A 20,256-nucleotide genomic window follows, 5' to 3' on the forward strand; every position below is an offset into this window, starting at 1 on the left:
GCTCATCCCAACAAGTGCCCTCCTCACTGCCCATCACCCATTCACAACCTCCACCCCCTGCATCCACCCTTAGTTTGTTCTCTGTATTTAAGAGTCTCTTGTGGTTTGCCCCTTCCCTTCCCCCATGGTCTTCTGTTAAGTTTCTCAAGTTCTACGTATGAGTGAAAACATTTATCTGTCCTTCTCTGACTTATTTCACTCAGCATAATACCTTCCAGTTCCATCCATGTTGCTGCAAATGGCAGGATTTCATCTGAAAGCATCGTTGTAACCAATATCATTACCAAAAGCAATGTTCAACTTTAAGTATCAAAATACTTTCAGAATGATTAATCCCTAAAATCAACTTGGAGTGACAAAAATCAGGACATACACCATTTTATTTCCCTTGAACCTGCTCTACTAGTTAAATCTGCTCACACAGAATGTTAACTTGGACTGTTTTGAAGTAGCTAAGCAGAGTTCCCACTGTACATTTTTCCAGACTGTGGTAAAAATTTAATGATTTATAATGCATTTGGCAAAGAGCAAAGTGCTCTCAAGTGTGCTGACAATGTTTATCACAACATAGGAAAACTGAAGAGCTTCATTTATTTGTTCGAGTATGTTAGCACTGTGATTAGACAAGTTAATTTGCCCTTTTTTTACGATAGCCTCTCATAAATGTCTTTTACAAATAGCAATGCACACATATGGGGGATGTAATATAAAATCAAAAAGTTGATTGTATTTTTCCACACAAATACCGATTGTAAAGTATCAGTGTTCCAAGTGAGAGTTCTTACAGGGAACCAAATTTTAAAAAATCATGTTAAGTTTACAAAGTAGAGAAATTTTTCAGTATTTTACTAACCCTTCATCTCCACCTGAAATTCACATTCGGTGTATTTTGTCATGGTCAACAAACTGACTCAAATGATTTAAGTTATCCCACCACTTAAAGAGGAAAGCCTCCGCAATAATTTGAAACCATGGAGTTATCTTAATTTCACCACTGGCTGCTTTTTTCAGAAGTTCTTTTACCTCTTCCTTTGTCACATAACAATAGCTCTTAACCTCATTGGGATCTGGATTCAAAGTTACATTCTTCTTCACAAACAAAATGTAATCGATTTCATGTTCCCCCCAAATATCATCTGATTGAGCCTTGTACTGAATTCGTGTTAGATAATTAATTTCTTCTGGAGGAACCTAGGATGAAAATAAAATAACAGTTAATTTTATTGAAATAATTATATTTAAAAAAAAGCACAGTCACTCAAACCAGATGTGTGACATTCTCCTTCACACCTTAATAATACTTCTTGGGGAAAAAAGTACCATTTTAACTGGATGACATATACTTTATTTACTCAGGTCTTATTTAAAGGTGACAATTCCAGGAAAGAAAAAGATGATTTCAATTTACAGAATCAGATTTGTAGCTCATATTCCTATTTCCATAAGAAACCAATCATCTTTGAACTCATCCGTTATAAAAGTAGCCAACTTTATTTTTTTTAACTTTATTTATTCTGAAAGAAGACAGTGCATGCAGGTGGGGGAGGAGCAGAGAGAGAATCCCAAGCAGGCTTTGAGCTGTCAGCGTGGAACCCGATTCAGGACTCAAACTGACCAACTGCAAGATCATGTACTGAGACCAAATCAAGAGCCAGATACTTAACCCACTGAGCCACCCAGGTGACTCCATTAATAAACTTTACATACTGGTTAACAGATGAATCTACTTCAGTAGAGCTAAATTCTGACAAGGAATATGAGGAAATCAAAATTTCAATAATTTGTAATGAAGGTGCTTTCTAGGGCCAGTAACTCACAAGTTCACAAAACAGAGAACTACCTTAAATTTAAAACTTTATTGGGGCGCCTGGGTGGCGCAGTCGGTTGAGCGTCCGACTTCAGCCAGGTCACGATCTCGCGGTCCGCGAGTTCGAGCCCCGCGTCGGGCTCTGGGCTGATGGCTCAGAGCCTGGAGCCTGTTTCTGATTCTGTGTCTCCCTCTCTCTCTGCCCCTCCCCCGTTCATGCTCTGTCTCTCTCTGTCCCAAAAATAAATAAACGTTGGAAAAAAAAAAAAAAATTAAAAAAAAAAAAACTTTATTAAAAATGTTTTAACGTATTTCAATTTTCTAAACAAGATTTCAGCTTGTATGGTAGTGCAGTAAAACTGGTTACCTCTTCCGTGGGGATCCCTAATTCGGCCTTTAAACGCCTCTGTGCTGCTCTCCTTACTCCAATTGCATCATTTTCTTCGAGCTCTCCTGGATTACTTAATGGATGACTACAACAAGTATTGGTAAAACAACCTGGAACATATTAACATAGATGTAGGTTAACTTTCTTCCAAGTAAATCTAAAAGATCAAGAAAATTTATAAGAGTTTAAAAACAACAGAAAATCAAGTGGCTGAGATTTTCTAAATAAGTTATCATGAGCTATCAGCAATCATTTTGTGAAACATAGACATGTTTAGGTAAGTTCTTTATTAATGTCTTCTTAACCAGAAAGGTCAAAGTGTATAAATACAAACTTAAAATACATATAATAAAAATATATACTAAGGGGTGCCTGGGTCGCTCAGTTAAGCATCCAACTCTTGATTTCAGCTCAGGTCATGACCTGACCATTTGTGAGATGGAGTCCACGCTGACAGCTTGGAGCCCGCTTGGGATTCTCTCTCTCCATCTCTCTCTGCCCCTCCCCCACATGCACATTGTCTCAAACTTTAAAAAATATATATTAAAAGATGTATATGAATATACATACATATATATAACAATTTTTATCTTTATTTGTATTAGGTTGCAGTCAATACATAAACTTCTTTTATGCAAAATATTAAGTCTTTCACAGGGTTTCCCTTTGACCCAGGTTCCCGAAAATTCTGAGTGACAGAGTCAAGTGACAGTTCCCAAGAAAATACTGTACTTTATTAAAAGCACAGGTACCTGGAAAGGTGATTTTAGCATCGGATCTTTGTTGTACCAGAAGCTTATTTTCAGTGTTGAACAAGAAGACACTAAAACCTCGATGCATTAATCCTGAAAGCCAAAGAGAAGCAATTAATTTAGTTTGAAAATACCAGTCATTCGCCCCATTCTCAGCTTGGGATCCGGAATACTAGTAACTTGCTCCACTTTTGCTTTTTTCCATAGTCTCCTGCTATTTAGTGAGTTCGCATGACTATGACATCCCAGCCACCACGGGAAGGAGAAGGTGAGCAGGTGGCCAGATCAGGCCACGCTCCTGGTCGGGAAAACTGAGCTGCTCCTGGTCGGGAAAACTGAGCTCGGGGGCCCGGAGCTGTGTGACAGCGGGGGGGGGGGGGGGAAGACAGGTGCTCCCCTGCGGCCAGACCACAGGTGGCGCGTGACAGGGTTAGAAACCACACGTCCGGACCCGGAGAGCCGCCTGGGCCAGCCTGACCGAGGGGAGGGCGCTGGGACACAGCACCTTTCTCTATGTTCTCATTCAGGTGACAGTTCTTCTTGGTGTCGGCCCCAATCTTATTGTCATTCTCATCGATGAGGATGCACATCTCCGACAGCAGCTGCACCTGCTGCTTGTCCAGGCCGTCGGTGTCTATCTCGGACATGGTGGCGGTCCGTCGGACCTGGCCCGCGACCCTGGCGCAAACACAAGTCACCGACCCCTGCCGTCAGTCCACGTCCCCGGAGCGGCTCGTGGCCCCGCCGACGGCGCGCGGCGGGCCTTCCCCCTCCAAGGGGGCTCGCGGTCGTCCTCCCCTCCGCACTCCCGGGGCTCCCCTCCCCTCCGCCCGGGGGCTCCCGGCCCTCCTCCCCGTCTCGGGGCCCCAAGGTCAGCCTTCCGCAGCCCCTGCTGGACCGGCGGCTCCCGGGCCTTCCCTCAACTTTTACTCGCCACGGAAAGTCCCCAGAGAGAGCGGGAGCGGCTTCGCGCGGAGAACGTAGCGCGACGGGGCGGCGCGGTCCCCCTCGGTCCCCGGACCCCACAAGACCTCCGTCCGCCTACCTCCGACACCGACTGCCGGGGAAAGGTCGCTCTGCCAGGCTCCACTCCCGCAGGCTCCGCCCCCAGACCTGGGACCCGCCCCTCGGCGCCGGGCGCCCAACCATCAGCGCTCGCGCCAGAGCACGCCACATGCTCGCGCCAATCGCGCGCCGGCTGCGCCAGACGTCAGGGTCGCGCGATGGCGCGTGCAGGGCCTCTGGCCGGGTGACCTGGTTCCAATGCTGCCGGCGCTCTCCGACGGCCGCTGTGAGGAGCCCGCTGTGCTGCGGGGCAGTTTTAACGGCGGTGCCCCGAGATGGACGGCTGGGCGAGTGGCCCCGACCGCATCAGCCAGTCGGCGCGCCCCGGGCGCTGCGTCAGGGGCCCCTAGAGGTCAGAGGTCCCCGCACGTTCGCCCTCTGAGACGTCGTGACGTCTGTGCGCCTACTTCTGCGCAGTCACCTGACCTCCGGGGCCGAGACTTCGGACGGCCTCGCCTCCGCGGGTGAGGCGTCCTGCTTGCCGAGACCGGCCAGAGCAAGGGTGGAAGGATTCCGCGGGAATGGGGACCGACGCGACGTCCCTGTGGGTGTTTTCGTCCGGCAGGCTGCGCGGCACACCCACCCCCGACGTCCCCACACCCCCGAAATCGCACCCAGACACCCCCCCCATGTCACACACCACACCCCCAACATCAGCCGAATCACACCCACACCCCACGTGTCCTCATCCCCACACATTCCCCCCCATATCTCACCGCACAGCCCCCGCATGTCACACGCCCATCAAGCCCCCAAATCATGCCCACACCCCTGTGCCCTCATTCCCACACAGTCCCCCCAGTCACACCCCCAACAGCCCCCAAATCACACCCAGCCTGCACGCACACCCCACGTGCCCTCGTCCCCATGCATCCCCCCACATCACACCCCATTGCTCCCCTGTCCCAACCCACACCCCCAACACCCCCTCAGATCACACCCAGCCTACGCCCACACCCCCCCTGCCCTCCCCCCCACATCACACCCCACAGACCCCCCCCCCCCCCCACACACACACCGGCCATACACCTCCCCACACCCAACACCCCACCCCACCACTCACACCACACCCCCTCCACATCCCCCCACGCACATCACACCCACCCCACACACGCCACGCTATACACACCCCCACCTACACACATACCTGATTGCTGTCTTCGAAGGGTTTGTCTCCAATGAGGAATTTCTATACATTCTCAAGTGGTTATTTCCCCAAGAAAGGTCATTTAGCAAAGTTGATGAGGTCAAGGCAGGTCAAGGGACATTCTGCACTTGGATAGGGTTAATTTGCCATTCGATGGTAAGATCTGTGGATTTGTTCACTGTTAACATTTTTAAATTATTAAAATGACCAAATTTGCCATCAGGTGACAATCATTCACTTACTCAAATAAACTGAATAAAGCATGGTTATATATTAGGAGTATTAAAAAACTATTCGAGTGCACAAGGGAGAGGGGCAGTGGCAAGCGAAACTATGAAGCAGGCTCCATGCTCAGTGCAGAGCACGAGGCGCGGCTCCATTCCACGACCCTGGGTTCATGACCTGAGCCAAAATCAAGAATCAGAGACTCAACAGGCTGAGCCACCCAGGCACCCCAGGAGTATCAAAATTCAGATTACATGTGAAATTATTTTCCACTTTAAAATAATTATAAAATGTCTACGTAGCTGAAGTTCCTTCCTCTCTGCCTGTGAAATTTAAAATAATTTTTATTGAAATACGGAAAGATTTTTAAGGAAATAATTACTGCTAAGCAAATTGCAGTGCAGGAGTCCTTAAACTTTTTGGTCTCAGGACCTTTTATAGTCTTAAATTTTACTGAGAAACTTAAAGAGCTTTTCCTTACTGTTTGTATCTATCCGTATTTACTCTAGTAGAAATAGGAAAACATATATTGAAATATTTAATTCATTTAAATATTTGTTAATTCACTTAATGACAAATATAACACATACAGACAAATAACATTTTAATAAAAAATAATTATGTTTTCCAAACAAAAATGTCAGAAGAGGTTTGTGGGAGAGTTTGTTTACATTTTTGCAAATCTCTTTGATGTCTGACAATAGGAGACAGCTGTTACATATTGCATTGGCTGAAGTATAGAAAGAAAATCTTGCCTCACACAGATAATGCTGGAAAATTGGGAAGTATTTTATTAACCTTTTCAGATGATCATGGTTGTTCTTTTTTGATAATACACCAAAACACCACAAGTAGTGGTTTTTTAAAAGGATATTTGTCCTTTGGAATCTGAAACCACATTAGTGAACATTTTATATTCTGCTACGTTAACATTGTTGCTTTTGACTGAAACTTGAATGTATATTTTCCCATGCATAATTTCGTAATATCGGGCCACTTGGAAAATGTTGCTTCACTGACTTAAGCAGATCTTACAAATGTTGACACATTTCATTATTCCATACCAATCACCTTTGTTAATATCATCACCAATTTCATCAGAAAAGTCTTTAAGCATTGGGAAGCTGTCAAGCCCTTGGTGGCAGATACATGTTTTTTTTTTTTTTTAAGTTGAATTTTAGCATGATTATTCAAATCTGTTTTTGGCAAAAAAAAAAAAAAAATTATCAGTTATTTTCTTTGTAGTGACAAGTTCACTTAGTTTAGTTTTGTTTTGTTGTTTTTTTTTTTTTTTAGAAGATGTCTGCAGAGGGGGCACCCGGGGGGCTCAGTTGGTTAAGCGTCTGACTGCAGCTCAGGTCATGAGCTCGCAGTTCCTGAGTTCAAACCCCGCATTGGACTCTGTGCTGACAACTCAGGGCCTGGAACCTGCTTTGGATTCTGTGTCTCCCTCTCTCTCTGTTCCTCCCCTACTTGTGCTCTCTCTCTCTCTCTCTCTCTCTCTCTCTCTCTCTCTCTCTCAAAAATAAATAAAGAGTAAAAAAATTAAAAAAAAAAAAAAAAAGGAAACAAAATGTCTGCCAAATACCCTGGCTTTAGTAACCTTAATGTTACTCATTCTTCCCGGTAAAAATAGGGTTCTATGAAAAAAGTTCAGCCTGCAACCCATTCTCAGAGGAGCTTTTCCTCAAGACAACTATTGTAATTCAGGATGTAGCAAAAGTGCTTTATGTGTGCTCCCTGTTTTGTTACGTAGAGTATTAGATAAATACTGAAGAGTTCGGATTATTAAAATTAATATTGTTTACTGCTTCATCAAGGACATTGGTAAGTGCAATTGTTTTTTTACTGCGTGTGCATGGTGATGAAGAATACAGGGACTACTAGTACTGTTTGGTGGCATGGTCTTGGTAAGTGACAAGGTACTAGTTTTATCTCCCATCCTTCCCCCAAAGCTTGCTTTTGCGCCATCAGTGTAAATATCAACACAGTGAAAATGGCAAATAACTTTTAGTGTTATTATGAAAATAATAAGAAGAAGTCTGTGACTGGTAAATGGTAAGTAACTTTTAGTATTATTATGAAAATAAGGAAGAAGTCTGTGACTTCTTAAAAGTCTTGGAAACCCCCGGGGATCCGTGAGCCACAGTTTGAGAACCATAGCCCTACGTCTACTGCCTTAGAAAGTCCTAGCAGACATCATAATGCACAAGCACACATTCCATTACCCTTAGAGAATGATGTCACCACGCATCATATAGTCTCTAGGAAAAGTCTGCTGTGTGCCCAGGAGAGCATGAGGGTGAAAAAGGCAATTCACATCCTAGTACGAGGCAGAAATTCATTGTGCCCTAATGGAGCCTGGAAGGATTTGGGGAGCCACAGGAGTCCATGGCCCACTGAATGACAACTGCAGGTGCATTGGGAGCCCCCTGATCTTGGACGACCTCAGTCCCTACCTGGGCTTCGCTGCTTGCTGCTGAGTAACGCTGTACTAGAACCTCTGGCCTTCTCACCTTTACCTGTGATTGAAGGTTAGATGGTCTTTATGTTCCCTTCTAGTGGAGATTTGCATTAGACAGCCTGCTGTGTGCTTTTTATGTCTATTACTTCACTTTATCCTTAAGAAAGTCTACAGGATGTTATCCTTACTTGTATGAAGAAACTGAAGTTCAGAGATGATGTACTTTTTTTTTTTTTTTTTTTTGGCTCCCTTTTCTAACGCGATGAATGATGTGACCAAACACTCCAGACTTACTAACATACCGCAGTATTTGCATTCCATCACTTTAACTTTGAAGATGTCAAGGTATGCAAAGTAATGACATCATACTGGGGGCAATCATGTCCCTATCAGGAAATCTTTATATATAAGCTTGATAGACACGAAGAGATGCAGAATTCAAACCACACAACAAAGGGAGCCCATGTTACATTGGAAATGTTTAGGCCTATCTATTCAGATCATATAGTTGTTTGGTTTTAAGTTCTGCTTTTTAGTGAAGTTCACTGTAGAGCTGTTTGAGTATTGGGTTTCTTGCATAGTTAATATTAACAAAAAGAGAGCTCAGCGTCTTGCTCTATTACCTTTGGCTGCTTTGCTAAATATATTGGAGTTCCTCTTCCCATCAATGACAACGCCTCAGTCAATGGCTGGGCACTGCTATTTTTAATGATGTGAATGCTCTTGGGTTACAAATTACGTGGTATTGATAAAGAAAAAAAGGACATCAGCTATGTGACTTGGAGACTGGTACAGAGCCAACACGATATTTGTTCAATTATATGTACTTTTGATCAACAGAGTTTTTTAACCTCATTTGGAGAAGGTTTATAGTACATGTTCGGTTGTTCATTAGGTAGAGTTTCCTAACATTTTTTACCCGAAATAATTCCCTCACTTTGTAAGAATCTGGGTTTCATGATGAGAACAATGCCGATTTGTTTTATTCAAACCCATGAGAACTGTGGTGCCTGGCTGGCTCAGTCGGTGGATGGACCGTGTAACTCTTGATCTTGGGGTGCTAAGTTCAAGCCCCACATCGGGTGTAGAGATTACTTACAAATTAAAAAACAAAAAACCCATGAAAACCTTTCTTGACTTGAACCAAACATATTCCTAAAAACAGCGGGAAGACCAAAAATACACTCACTGTGAGATTAGAACAACCGTTCCTTTTCATTTAGCACATGGACAGCACACAAGGTAACAAGCTCTATTCAGGTAGAGAAAATATGGCAAGTATGTACTGGGTGAGACCTGATCTAGAGACTAAGGTTTTGAAGTGAGAAACAGGTCAGTACCTGTTTACGGTGTCATGGATGAGGGACAGGTGACTTGGGTCAGGAAAACAGTACTGGTGAAGTTCCATGGTGTGGACTGGACCATTTGGTCCACGAACTGTGAATTAACTTTCCTCCTATCCTAGTGAGGGCAGGTATGAGTAGGAGAAAGGGACTGAGTAGTTGTTCAGGTGATTATATGCCAGCTGATCATGGTTTTCTCCTTTTTCTTGGACAGAACTGCATGCATCTGATAGATAAAAGGAATTGGAAAACTTGACCTCTGCCGTTGAGGAGTCTATATATTTAGGAGAATACCCTTTAGCAAACTTCGTGTGTGTGTGTGTGTGTGTGTGCATGCGCGTGCATACTATGTCCCAAGCGCTTTTCCAAGGCATGGGACTGTAACAGTGAACAAGATAGAAAAAAATGACTGCTTTTAGGATTTACATTCGAGTAGGGGAAACAGTAAACAAACACACAAATAATGTCAAGAGGTGATAAGTACCATAAAGAAAAATAAAGTACGGTTAAGGGATGGACAATAACTATCTAAAAATAAATAAGGAAAACATCCCCAAGGTGGTGATGTTTGAGCAGAAGTCTGAATGAAGTGTTAAATATGGTGTTCCTCAAGAAAAAAATATTATATATATCACATGTAACACACATATAGGAAACAATTTGGTAATGATTATGAAGTAACATTACTCAACTAGCTCATACAGTATAACATAAACCCCTAGGTGTTTGAGGCACAAATAAAATAATCGAGGATTAAACACATGGTCTAATACCCAACAAATCTTATCAACCTTATCAGACCATGCTTATATTGAATTTTATTAAATTCAGCTTTTTTTTTTTTTTTTTAAGTAGGCTTCACACTCAGCACAGAGCCTAACACGGGGCTTGGACTCATGACCCTGAGATCAAGACCTGAGCTGAGATCAAGAATCTGATGCTTAACTGAGCCACCCAGGTGAGCCCTTTTCAGCTCTCTCCTGACGGGGGTAAGTCATGTGCATCTTGCATGGGTGGGCTGCTGAGAAGGCAGAAACTTGGTTTATGGGAAGGGTACTTTCTACAGCTTCTGCTGTAATTGGACTGTTGGATACCAGGATTGCAGTCACAACCTTCTACAATTTAGACTAGCTTTGTGTGTGTTTGTTTTTAATTACATGGAGAATTTGTTTCAGGAGGCAGTGTGCTATGGGCCGAATTGTAGCCCAAATCCCCAAAAGCATTATGTCGAAGTTCTAACTCCCAGAACCTAAGAATGTCATCATATTTGGAAAAAGGGTTGTTAAAAATATAATTCATTAAGGTGAAGTCATGGTGGCGGCAGAGGGACCCCTTAATCTGACTGTAGAGAAAGAACGCCCATTGGGGAGACAGAGCCTCACACAGGGAGAACGCCAGGTGAGGACTGCAGGTACGGCTGCCACAAGCCAAGGGACGCCAGATCGCTGGCGAACCACCAGAAGCTAGGAGAGAGGCATAGATTCTCTCACGGCTCTCAGAAGGAAACGACCCTGACAGCACCTTTATCTTGGACTTTGAGCCTCCAGACCTGAGACAGTAAATTTCTATTGTTTAAGCCACCTAGTTTGCGGTATTTTGTTCTAGTAGCCTCATCAGAGGAATGTATGGTAGAAATGTGAGCTCTGACGTGGGCCTGGATTTTAACCTAATCTTTGTTGCACTGAATACTAGCCTTTTGACCTGTGACAAGTAATTTTAACATTTTCATGCTGACTTAGAATTCAAGTTAGGTTAATTTTTATTTTACTGTTTTGAGGATTAAATAAATAATCAAACACGCGAAGTCCGCCGACCTCCGACCCCGGCTGCCGGGGAAAGGTGGCTCTGCCAGGCTCCCCTCCCGCAGGCTCCGCCCCCAGACCTGGGACCCGCCCCTCGGCGCCGGGCGCCCAACCATCAGCGCTCGCGCCAGAGCACGCCACATGCTCGCGCCAATCGCGCGCCGGCTGCGCCAGACGTCAGGGTCGCACATGTCACACACCACAGCCCCAACATCAGCCGAATCACAGCCACACCCCACGTGTCCTCATCCCCACACATTCCCCCCCATATCTCACCGCACAGCCCCCGCATGTCACACGCCCATCAAGCCCCCAAATCATGCCCACACCCCTGTGCCCTCATTCCCACACAGTCCCCCCAGTCACACCCCCAACAGCCCCCAAATCACACCCAGCCTGCACGCACACCCCACGTGCCCTCGTCCCCATGCATCCCCCCACATCACACCCCATTGCTCCCCTGTCCCAACCCACACCCCCAACACCCCCTCAGATCACACCCAGCCTACGCCCACACCCCCCCTGCCCTCCCCCCCACATCACACCCCACAGACCCCCCCCCCCCCACACACACACCGGCCATACACCTCCCCACACCCAACACCCCACCCCACCACTCACACCACACCCCCTCCACATCCCCCCACGCACATCACACCCACCCCACACCCGCCACGCTATATACACCCCCACCTACACACATACCTGATTGCTGTCTTCGAAGGGTTTGTCTCCAATGAGGAATTTCTATACATTCTCAAGTGGTTATTTCCCCAAGAAAGGTCATTTAGCAAAGTTGATGAGGTCAAGGCAGGTCAAGGGACATTCTGCACTTGGATAGGGTTAATTTGCCATTCGATGGTAAGATCTGTGGATTTGTTCACTGTTAACATTTTTAAATTATTAAAATGACCAAATTTGCCATCAGGTGACAATCATTCACTTAAATAAACTGAATAAAGCATGGTTATATATTAGGAGTATTAAAAAACTATTCGAGTGCACAAGGGAGAGGGGCAGTGGCAAGCGAAACTATGAAGCAGGCTCCATGCTCAGTGCAGAGCACGAGGCGCGGCTCCATTCCACGACCCTGGGTTCATGACCTGAGCCAAAATCAAGAATCAGAGACTCAACAGGCTGAGCCACCCAGGCACCCCAGGAGTATCAAAGTTCAGATTACATGTGAAATTATTTTCCACTTTAAAATAATTATAAAATGTCTACGTAGCTGAAGTTCCTTCCTCTCTGCCTGTGAAATTTAAAATAATTTTTATTGAAATACGGAAAGATTTTTAAGGAAATAATTACTGCTAAGCAAATTGCAGTGCAGGAGTCCTTAAACTTTTTGGTCTCAGGACCTTTTATAGTCTTAAATTTTACTGAGAAACTTAAAGAGCTTTTCCTTACTGTTTGTATCTATCCGTATTTACTCTAGTAGAAATAGGAAAACATATATTGAAATATTTAATTCATTTAAATATTTGTTAATTCACTTAATGACAAATATAACACATACAGACAAATAACATTTTAATAAAAAATAATTATGTTTTCCAAACAAAAATGTCAGAAGAGGTTTGTGGGAGAGTTTGTTTACATTTTTGCAAATCTCTTTGATGTCTGACAATAGGAGACAGCTGTTACATATTGCATTGGCTGAAGTATAGAAAGAAAATCTTGCCTCACACAGATAATGCTGGAAAATTGGGAAGTATTTTATTAACCTTTTCAGATGATCATGGTTGTTCTTTTTTGATAATACACCAAAACACCACAAGTAGTGGTTTTTTAAAAGGATATTTGTCCTTTGGAATCTGAAACCACATTAGTGAACATTTTATATTCTGCTACGTTAACATTGTTGCTTTTGACTGAAACTTGAATGTATATTTTCCCATGCATAATTTCGTAATATCGGGCCACTTGGAAAATGTTGCTTCACTGACTTAAGCAGATCTTACAAATGTTGACACATTTCATTATTCCATACCAATCACCTTTGTTAATATCATCACCAATTTCATCAGAAAAGTCTTTAAGCATTGGGAAGCTGTCAAGCCCTTGGTGGCAGATACATGTTTTTTTTTTTAAGTTGAATTTTAGCATGATTATTCAAATCTGTTTTTGGCAAAAAAAAAAAAAAAAAAATTATCAGTTATTTTCTTTGTAGTGACAAGTTCACTTAGTTTAGTTTAGTTTTGTTGTTGTTTTTTTTTTAGAAGATGTCTGCAGAGGGGGCACCCGGGTGGCTCAGTTGGTTAAGCGTCTGACTGCAGCTCAGGTCATGAGCTCGCAGTTCCTGAGTTCAAACCCCGCATTGGGCTCTGTGCTGACAACTCAGGGCCTGGAGCCTGCTTTGGATTCTGTGTCTCCCTCTCTCTCTGTTCCTCCCCTACTTGTGCTCGCTCGCTCTCTCTCTCTCTCTCTCAAAAATAAATAAAGAGTAAAAAAATTAAAAAAAAAAAAAAAAAAAAAAGGAAACAAAATGTCTGCCAAATACCCTGGCTTTAGTAACCTTAATGTTACTCATTCTTCCCGGTAAAAATAGGGTTCTATGAAAAAAGTTCAGCCTGCAACCCATTCTCAGAGGAGCTTTTCCTCAAGACAACTATTGTAATTCAGGATGTAGCAAAAGTGCTTTATGTGTGCTCCCTGTTTTGTTACGTAGAGTATTAGATAAATACTGAAGAGTTCGGATTATTAAAATTAATATTGTTTACTGCTTCCTCAAGGACATTGGTAAGTGCAATTGTTTTTTTACTGCGTGTGCATGGTGATGAAGAATACAGGGACTACTAGTACTGTTTGGTGGCATGGTCTTGGTAAGTGACAAGGTACTAGTTTTATCTCCCGTCCTTCCCCCAAAGCTTGCTTTTGCGCCATCAGTGTAAATATCAACACAGTGAAAATGGCAAATAACTTTTAGTGTTATTATGAAAATAATAAGAAGAAGTCTGTGACTGGTAAGTGGTAAGTAACTTTTAGTATTATTATGAAAATAAGAAGTCTGTGACTTCTTAAAAGTCTTGGAAACCCCCGGGGCTCCGTGAGCCACACTTTGAGAACCATAGCCCTACGTCTACTGCCTTAGAAAGTCCTAGCAGACATCATAATGCACAAGCACACATTCCATCAGCCTTAGAGAATGATGTCACCACGCATCATATAGTCTCTAGGAAAAGTCTGCTGTGTGCCCAGGAGAGCATGAGGGTGAAAAAGGCAATTCACATCCTAGTACGAGGCAGAAATTCATTGTGCCCTAATGGAGCCTGGAAGGATTTGGGGAGCCACAGGAGTCCATGGCCCACTGAATGACAACTGCAGGTGCATTGGGAGCCCCCTGATCTTGGATGACCTCAGTCCCTACCTGGGCTTCGCTGCTTGCTGCTGAGTAACGCTGTACTAGAACCTCTGGCCTTCTCACCTTTACCTGTGATTGAAGGTTAGATGGTCTTTATGTTCCCTTCTAGTGGAGATTTGCATTAGACAGCCTGCTGTGTGCTTTTTATGTCTATTACTTCACTTTATCCTTAAGAAAGTCTACAGGATGTTATCCTTACTTGTATGAAGAAACTGAAGTTCAGAGATGATGTACTTTTTTTTTTTTTTGGCTCCCTTTTCTAACGCGATGAATGATGTGACCAAACACTCCAGACTTACTAACATACCACAGTATTTGCATTCCATCACTTTAACTTTGAATATGTCAAGGTATGCAAAGTAATGACATCATACTGGGGGCAATCATGTCCCTATCAGGAAATCTTTATATATAAGCTTGATAGACACGAAGAGATGCAGAATTCAAACCACACAACAAAGGGAGCCCATGTTACATTGGAAATGTTTAGGCCTATCTATTCAGATCATATAGTTGTTTGGTTTTAAGTTCTGCTTTTTAGTGAAGTTCACTGTAGAGCTGTTTGAGTATTGGGTTTCTTGCATAGTTAATATTAACAAAAAGAGAGCTCAGCGTCTTGCTCTATTACCTTTGGCTGCTTTGCTAAATATATTGGAGTTCCTCTTCCCATCAATGACAACGCCTCAGTCAATGGCTGGGCACTGCTATTTTTAATGATGTGAATGCTCTTGGGTTACAAATTACGTGGTATTGATAAAGAAAAAAAGGACATCAGCTATGTGACTTGGAGACTGGTACAGAGCCAACACGATATTTGTTCAATTATATGTACTTTTGATCAACAGAGTTTTTTAACCTCATTTGGAGAAGGTTTATAGTACATGTTCGGTTGTTCATTAGGTAGAGTTTCCTAACATTTTTTACCCGAAATAATTCCCTCACTTTGTAAGAATCTGGGTTTCATGATGAGAACAATGCCGATTTGTTTTATTCAAACCCATGAGAACTGTGGTGCCTGGCTGGCTCAGTCGGTGGATGGACCGTGTAACTCTTGATCTTGGGGTGCTAAGTTCAAGCCCCACATCGGGTGTAGAGATTACTTACAAATTAAAAAACAAAAAACCCATGAAAACCTTTCTTGACTTGAACCAAACATATTCCTAAAAACAGCGGGAAGACCAAAAATACACTCACTGTGAGATTAGAACAACCGTTCCTTTTCATTTAGCACATGGACAGCACACAAGGTAACAAGCTCTATTCAGGTAGAGAAAATATGGCAAGTATGTACTGGGTGAGACCTGATCTAGAGACTAAGGTTTTGAAGTGAGAAACAGGTCAGTACCTGTTTACGGTGTCATGGATGAGGGACAGGTGACTTGGGTCAGGAAAACAGTACTGGTGAAGTTCCATGGTGTGGACTGGACCATTTGGTCCACGAACTGTGAATTAACTTTCCTCCTATCCTAGTGAGGGCAGGTATGAGTAGGAGAAAGGGACTGAGTAGTTGTTCAGGTGATTATATGCCAGCTGATCATGGTTTTCTCCTTTTTCTTGGACAGAACTGCATGCATCTGATAGATAAAAGGAATTGGAAAACTTGACCTCTGCCGTTGAGGAGTCTATATATTTAGGAGAATACCCTTTAGCAAACTTCATGTGTGTGTGTGTGTGTGCATGCGCGCGCATACTATGTCCCAAGCGCTTTTCCAAGTCATGGGACTGTAACAGTGAACAAGATAGAAAAAAATGACTGCTTTTAGGATTTACATTCGAGTAGGGGAAACAGTAAACAAACACACAAATAATGTCAAGAGGTGATAAGCACCATAAAGAAAAATAAAGTACGGTTAAGGGATGGACAATAACTATCTAAAAATAAATAAGGAAAACATCCCCAAGGTGGTGATGTTTGAGCAGAAGTCTGAATGAAGTGTTAAATATGGTGTTCCTCAAGAAAAAAATATTATATATATCACATGTAACACACATATAGGAAACAATTTGGTAATGATTATGAAGTAACATTACTCAACTAGCTCATACAGTATAACATAAACCCCTAGGTGTTTGAGGCACAAATAAAATAATCGAGGATTAAACACATGGTCTAATACCCAACAAATCTTATCAACCTTATCAGACCATGCTTATATTGAATTTTATTAAATTCAGCTTTTTTTTTTTTTTTTTTTTTTTTTAAGTAGGCTTCACACTCAGCACAGAGCCTAACACGGGGCTTGGACTCATGACCCTGAGATCAAGACCTGAGCTGAGATCAAGAATCTGATGCTTAACTGAGCCACCCAGGTGAACCCTTTTCAGCTCTCTCCTGACGGGGGTAAGTCATGTGCATCTTGCATGGGTGGGCTGCTGAGAAGGCAGAAACTTGGTTTATGGGAAGGGTACTTCCTACAGCTTCTGCTGTAATTGGACTGTTGGATACCAGGATTGCAGTCACAACCTTCTACAATTTAGACTAGCTTTGTGTGTGTTTGTTTTTAATTACATGGAGAATTTGTTTCAGGAGGCAGTGTGCTATGGGCCGAATTGTAGCCCAAATCCCCAAAAGCATTATGTCGAAGTTCTAACTCCCAGAACCTAAGAATGTCATCATATTTGGAAAAAGGGTTGTTAAAAATATAATTCGTTAAGGTGAAGTCATGGTGGCGGCAGAGGGACCCCTTAATCTGACTGTAGAGAAAGAACGCCCATTGAGGAGACAGAGCCTCACACAGGGAGAACGCCAGGTGAGGACTGCAGGTACGGCTGCCACAAGCCAAGGGACGCCAGATCGCTGGCGAACCACCAGAAGCTAGGAGAGAGGCATAGATTCTCTCACGGCTCTCAGAAGGAAACGACCCTGACAGCACCTTTATCTTGGACTTTGAGCCTCCAGACCTGAGACAGTAAATTTCTATTGTTTAAGCCACCTAGTTTGCGGTATTTTGTTCTAGTAGCCTCATCAGAGGAATGTATGGTAGAAATGTGAGCTCTGACGTGGGCCTGGATTTTAACCTAATCTTTGTTCCACTGAATACTAGCCTTTTGACCTGTGACAAGTAATTTTAACATTTTCATGCTGACTTAGAATTCAAGTTAGGTTAATTTTTATTTTACTGTTTTGAGGATTAAATAAATAATCAAACATGCGAAGTCCGCCGACCTCCCACACCGGCTGCCGGGGAAAGGTGGCTCTGCCAGGCTCCCCTCCCGCAGGCTCCGCCCCCAGACCTGGGACCCGCCCCTCGGCGCCGGGCGCCCAACCATCAGCGCTCGCGCCAGAGCACGCCACATGCTCGCGCCAATCGCGCGCCGGCTGCGCCAGACGTCAGGGTCGCACATGTCACACACCACAGCCCCAACATCAGCCGAATCACAGCCACACCCCACGTGTCCTCATCCCCACACATTCCCCCCCATATCTCACCGCACAGCCCCCGCATGTCACACGCCCATCAAGCCCCCAAATCATGCCCACACCCCTGTGCCCTCATTCCCACACAGTCCCCCCAGTCACACCCCCAACAGCCCCCAAATCACACCCAGCCTGCACGCACACCCCACGTGCCCTCGTCCCCATGCATCCCCCCACATCACACCCCATTGCTCCCCTGTCCCAACCCACACCCCCAACACCCCCTCAGATCACACCCAGCCTACGCCCACACCCCCCCTGCCCTCCCCCCCACATCACACCCCACAGACCCCCCCCCCCCCACACACACCGGCCATACACCTCCCCACACCCAACACCCCACCCCACCACTCACACCACACCCCCTCCACATCCCCCCACGCACATCACACCCACCCCACACATGCCACGCTATACACACCCCCACCTACACACATACCTGATTGCTGTCTTCGAAGGGTTTGTCTCCAATGAGGAATTTCTATACATTCTCAAGTGGTTATTTCCCCAAGAAAGGTCATTTAGCAAAGTTGATGAGGTCAAGGCAGGTCAAGGGACATTCTGCACTTGGATAGGGTTAATTTGCCATTCGATGGTAAGATCTGTGGATTTGTTCACTGTTAACATTTTTAAATTATTAAAATGACCAAATTTGCCATCAGGTGACAATCATTCACTTAAATAAACTGAATAAAGCATGGTTATATATTAGGAGTATTAAAAAACTATTCGAGTGCACAAGGGAGAGGGGCAGTGGCAAGCGAAACTATGAAGCAGGCTCCATGCTCAGTGCAGAGCACGAGGCGCGGCTCCATTCCACGACCCTGGGTTCATGACCTGAGCCAAAATCAAGAATCAGAGACTCAACAGGCTGAGCCACCCAGGCACCCCAGGAGTATCAAAGTTCAGATTACATGTGAAATTATTTTCCATTTTAAAATAATTATAAAATGTCTACGTAGCTGAAGTTCCTTCCTCTCTGCCTGTGAAATTTAAAATAATTTTTATTGAAATACGGAAAGATTTTTAAGGAAATAATTACTGCTAAGCAAATTGCAGTGCAGGAGTCCTTAAACTTTTTGGTCTCAGGACCTTTTATAGTCTTAAATTTTACTGAGAAACTTAAAGAGCTTTTCCTTACTGTTTGTATCTATCCGTATTTACTCTAGTAGAAATAGGAAAACATATATTGAAATATTTAATTCATTTAAATATTTGTTAATTCACTTAATGACAAATATAACACATACAGACAAATAACATTTTAATAAAAAATAATTATGTTTTCCAAACAAAAATGTCAGAAGAGGTTTGTGGGAGAGTTTGTTTACATTTTTGCAAATCTCTTTGATGTCTGACAATAGGAGACAGCTGTTACATATTGCATTGGCTGAAGTATAGAAAGAAAATCTTGCCTCACACAGATAATGCTGGAAAATTGGGAAGTATTTTATTAACCTTTTCAGATGATCATGGTTGTTCTTTTTTGATAATACACCAAAACACCACAAGTAGTGGTTTTTTAAAAGGATATTTGTCCTTTGGAATCTGAAACCACATTAGTGAACATTTTATATTCTGCTACGTTAACATTGTTGCTTTTGACTGAAACTTGAATGTATATTTTCCCATGCATAATTTCGTAATATCGGGCCACTTGGAAAATGTTGCTTCACTGACTTAAGCAGATCTTACAAATGTTGACACATTTCATTATTCCATACCAATCACCTTTGTTAATATCATCACCAATTTCATCAGAAAAGTCTTTAAGCATTGGGAAGCTGTCAAGCCCTTGGTGGCAGATACATGTTTTTTTTTTTAAGTTGAATTTTAGCATGATTATTCAAATCTGTTTTTGGCAAAAAAAAAAAAAAAAAAATTATCAGTTATTTTCTTTGTAGTGACAAGTTCACTTAGTTTAGTTTTGTTTTGTTGTTTTTTTTTTTTTTTAGAAGATGTCTGCAGAGGGGGCACCCGGGTGGCTCAGTTGGTTAAGCGTCTGACTGCAGCTCAGGTCATGAGCTCGCAGTTCCTGAGTTCAAACCCCGCATTGGGCTCTGTGCTGACAACTCAGGGCCTGGAACCTGCTTTGGATTCTGTGTCTCCCTCTCTCTCTGTTCCTCCCCTACTTGTGCTCGCTCTCTCTCTCTCTCTCAAAAATAAATAAAGAGTAAAAAAATTTAAAAAAAAAAAAAAAAGGAAACAAAATGTCTGCCAAATACCCTGGCTTTAGTAACCTTAATGTTACTCATTCTTCCCGGTAAAAATAGGGTTCTATGAAAAAAGTTCAGCCTGCAACCCATTCTCAGAGGAGCTTTTCCTCAAGACAACTATTGTAATTCAGGATGTAGCAAAAGTGCTTTATGTGTGCTCCCTGTTTTGTTACGTAGAGTATTAGATAAATACTGAAGAGTTCGGATTATTAAAATTAATATTGTTTACTGCTTCCTCAAGGACATTGGTAAGTGCAATTGTTTTTTT

At 43.2% G+C, this 20,256-nt stretch overlaps 1 protein-coding gene across 4 annotated transcripts; it reads right to left on the bottom strand.

The window, feature by feature from the left end:
• Nucleotides 1-362: 362 nt before the first annotated feature.
• On the bottom strand, nt 363-11,132 carry IDI1 (isopentenyl-diphosphate delta isomerase 1). Of its 4 annotated transcripts, none has more exons than XM_045465009.1 (5): nt 11,006-11,132; nt 3,453-3,625; nt 2,948-3,040; nt 2,175-2,305; nt 363-1,191 (listed from the first exon to the last, which is right to left on the bottom strand). In XM_045465009.1, the coding sequence occupies exons 1-5, from the start codon at nt 11,107-11,109 to the stop codon at nt 874-876; spliced, it is 819 nt and encodes a 272-aa protein (XP_045320965.1). In that variant the 5' UTR covers nt 11,110-11,132; the 3' UTR covers nt 363-873. The 4 variants fall into 4 exon arrangements, with proteins under 4 accessions (XP_045320965.1, XP_045320964.1, XP_045320966.1 ...); XM_045465008.1 differs by lacking the exon at nt 11,006-11,132 and adding an exon at nt 3,993-4,505; XM_045465010.1 differs by lacking the exon at nt 11,006-11,132 and adding an exon at nt 3,872-3,997.
• Nucleotides 11,133-20,256: the final 9,124 nt, after the last annotated feature.

Source organism: Leopardus geoffroyi, chromosome B4, assembly GCF_018350155.1.
Source record: "Leopardus geoffroyi isolate Oge1 chromosome B4, O.geoffroyi_Oge1_pat1.0, whole genome shotgun sequence".
In the NCBI taxonomy this organism is placed as follows: Eukaryota; Metazoa; Chordata; class Mammalia; order Carnivora; family Felidae; genus Leopardus; species Leopardus geoffroyi.